Here is a 3,249-nt window from a genome sequence, read left to right on the forward strand (position 1 = left end):
ACCTTTGCAAAGTTTCACCACGATATCATACAGGCCCATGCAAAATTTTACATTTTTCGTAATTTTTGTATGAAAAGTGTATCGAAAATTAGTTGTATCGCAAAACCAATCTCAGATTCGGGTTTCTCGTGCCAAAATCAAGCAATCTTAGGTTGGTTAGCTACCTATATTTTTTTCACCGCCAAAGCATTTCTCGGGCACAAAAATAGTGGAAACCAAAACTTGCAAAAAAAAAATGTTTTTTTTTTCGCACACTCAATTCTTTCAAAGAAGATTGTTTATTGTATTTTGACAGATTTTTTTTCGCTGTCAAATGAATTTTCGGTTCAAACAAAAATTAAATTGATTAGAATGTCTCGCATGCGTCTTATCTTTTTTGGAGTAGAAAAATGTGTGCGCGAATGATGACCACTAAATTGAAATTGAGATTTTTAATCAGTCTCACAGATATGTTTATTTACAGTCATTTAACCTTGTGTTTTTGCTATAAATATGGAGGTTAAACGCAACAAATGATCATCCTGATGTGAAAGATACTTTCGGTAATTTCACATTTCGATTGTCGATTTCATTATAAGAATAGTGTCCGCATGTAATTTAGTCGAATTAATTTATAAATAAATCTCAAAAAGTGTTTAATCCACCCAAATAAGACGATGAAATATTTATTTGTGATCGTTTTTCTCGTCGGTGCGAGTGTACAAGGTAATTTTATGTGAAGACAGAAAAATTGTGAAATTTTAATATCCCTAGTTACAAATCTAATATGAATTATGTCAATATTTTCAATCATTTTCTCAGACAATATTAGCAGTAGGACGCCTGATGGCAGAGAAAATCTTTACGAGGCCATTAAATCAGGTTAGTTGAAGGCAATGAATATTCCTATCTTCAAAAAAATGTAAAAAAGCATGTTTCTTCAAAAAAAAGAGGAAATGTTCGAAATGATATTCAAACTCAATAATTCATATCAAATTGAAATTATTTTCGTTCATTAAATCTAGGCAGAGTAGATGTAGTCACACTTCTAACCGATAATGGTTCAAATGTGAATTCATTTGGTGAAAAAAATTCTAAAATAACACCACTGCAATTGGCTGTTGCTAATGGTATTTTTCAATTGATTCAAAAAAGAAGTATTTATGCATTAGAATTAAATATATTTTGTAGGCGAAACGGAGGTATGCAAAATTCTTATCGAACATGGAGCTGATGTGAATTATGTAAATGAGAAAAATGTAACTCTACTTCATATAGCAACAATTTTTGGTAATTATGCACAATTTTGAATGACAATAGCTAATGAATGTTACTTTATACATATTCAGATCGTTTGGAAATATGCAAAATCCTCATCGCAAATGGAACAAATGTGAATGCTGAAGACAACGAAAAGTTCACACCACTCCATATCGCCGCTCAATACGGTTATTGTCTATATGTTCAGAAATTCGAATTGATTTTAGTGGATTTTTATTTTTATCTGCTTCATATTTCAGGCTCAAATGACACGGTTGAATATTTAATTGCAAACGGAGCAAATATAAGCGCTGAAGCTGAAAATAGGTTTGCACCCATACATATGGCTGCCTGGTCTGGTATAATTTCCAATTATTTTAAATTAAAATGAATAAATTCAATTTAAATATTTCGTCTCTTTTATTTATCAACATTTCAGGCAATTTGAATACTTTTAAAAGTCTGATTGCACATGGAGCGGACGCTGAAGCAAAAGCAATTTGGAATTTTACACCTTTACATTTCGCAGCTATAATTGGTGATGATCCTTTTTTATAAATAATTAACATGATGTGTGTACGATCAATGCGCAAGTATTAAATTCATTTGATCAATGTTCCAGGCGATAAGGAATTAGTTCAATATCTGATAGCACAAAGAGTTGACGTCAATGGTATAGATAGAAATATGATGATAACGCCTCTTCATTTAGCTTATTTATGTGGTAAATCCAAACATCTCAGAATCAAGATTGAGAATTTCCAATGTTAAATTTCTTTTCATTTTTCAGGCAATGAAGAGGTGCAAAGGATCTTGATTGATAATAAAGCTGATCAAAATGCAAAAGACGCAAAGGATGAAACACCACGTGAAAAGTATACTGGTAATGATTTATTTTAAATTATATTTAATAGAGACATTTTTTAATCGAAACTGTTTATTAAATTAAAATTAGATAAGAGAAGAGCAGAAAAGGCGAAGCTGGAATTTATTGCCATAGTAAACGAAAGGAAGGAAATGTTCGAAAACTTATAGAAAATGTAAAGTCACTTTCATCTGAAAAGCAGAGAGTCGAATAATCAAGCTTAAACCGGTTTTATTGTTCAATTTTCAGACGACGAAGAATTTATTGATTGATCAACTCTGTCTGTATCACTGTGTCTCTCTAATGATGCAGAAAGTTAGACTTTTCAATCCTCTTTCAAACGGTATACAAAGTTTATCAATATCTTTTCATTTGGCCAAAATATTATCAATCGAAAAAAAATGTATCAGTCTGCCCCCACTTCCACTCTAAATAATAATGAATAAAAAAAAAATAAAAAACCATATTAACCAAATTTTTATTATCCTCCGGATGAATATCATTTTGAAACATTGAATTTTGTCCGCTCCAAAAATCTCTGGGATAGAATTTTATGGTAATGTATTATTGAGCAAATATTCCAATTGTGTAATCAAAACACACTTCATTCATAAAACAATAGAAAATAATTTCAATTTAAAATCGTACAACCATCATAAATCCATACAAAACGTGTTGAATGCTCAATATTAAACGTGATTATGTGTTTTACATAGGATCATTTCCACTTTTATACAAATATTTAATGTTACATTTTCCATTAGTTTTGTTGAGTTTTATAAAATTGACAAAACTTTGTTTGTGAACAACAACGGGCGGAAATGATTTTTATCGGATAGGATTATTTTCAACATATATTCTGTATAAATAGATAATGACAATTAATTCAATTCGTTCTACCGATATTTTCAGCGCACATTTTTGTGATTAATTATCATCGAATTAGCCACACATATAAAATCAATAATGTTGACTAGTTTAATGCATAATTTAACGCCATTAACTATTGTAGAGAATTGAAATAAAAAAAAAACGTCCATTACGAAACGGAACGATCCACCTCAATTATTCTAAAAATAACATTTAAAAAAAAAAATCATTTGTTTAGTTGTGTATTTAATCGCTTTTGAATGGCTTGAAGATTT

General features: G+C 30.0%; 1 protein-coding gene across 1 annotated transcript; it reads left to right on the top strand.

Annotated features, from left to right (window-relative positions):
* Window positions 1-531: 531 nt before the first annotated feature.
* LOC116337310 (putative ankyrin repeat protein RF_0381) lies at window positions 532-2,551 on the top strand. The gene is made up of 11 exons (XM_031761751.1): window positions 532-705; window positions 802-861; window positions 1,005-1,109; window positions 1,171-1,269; window positions 1,329-1,427; window positions 1,500-1,598; window positions 1,679-1,777; window positions 1,862-1,963; window positions 2,030-2,122; window positions 2,195-2,279; window positions 2,354-2,551. The coding sequence occupies exons 1-10, from the start codon at window positions 657-659 to the stop codon at window positions 2,272-2,274; spliced, it is 885 nt and encodes a 294-aa protein (XP_031617611.1). The 5' UTR covers window positions 532-656; the 3' UTR covers window positions 2,275-2,279; window positions 2,354-2,551.
* Window positions 2,552-3,249: the final 698 nt, after the last annotated feature.

This window comes from Contarinia nasturtii, unplaced genomic scaffold (genome assembly GCF_009176525.2).
Source record: "Contarinia nasturtii isolate CC-2019 unplaced genomic scaffold, AAFC_CNas_1.1 Cnas_scaffold_78, whole genome shotgun sequence".
Classification (NCBI taxonomy): Eukaryota; Metazoa; Arthropoda; class Insecta; order Diptera; family Cecidomyiidae; genus Contarinia; species Contarinia nasturtii.

What these genes read in the sequence shown, in the direction of transcription:
- LOC116337310 (XM_031761751.1), top strand. Translation starts at nt 657, where the DNA reads ATGAAATATTTATTTGTGATCGTTTTTCTCGTCGGTGCGAGTGTACAA. An exon ending in CGTCGGTGCGAGTGTACAAG is followed by an intron (nt 706 to 801) that starts GTAATTTTATGT and finishes TCATTTTCTCAG; the next exon opens with ACAATATTAGCAGTAGGACG. An exon ending in ACATATGGCTGCCTGGTCTG is followed by an intron (nt 1,599 to 1,678) that starts GTATAATTTCCA and finishes TCAACATTTCAG; the next exon opens with GCAATTTGAATACTTTTAAA.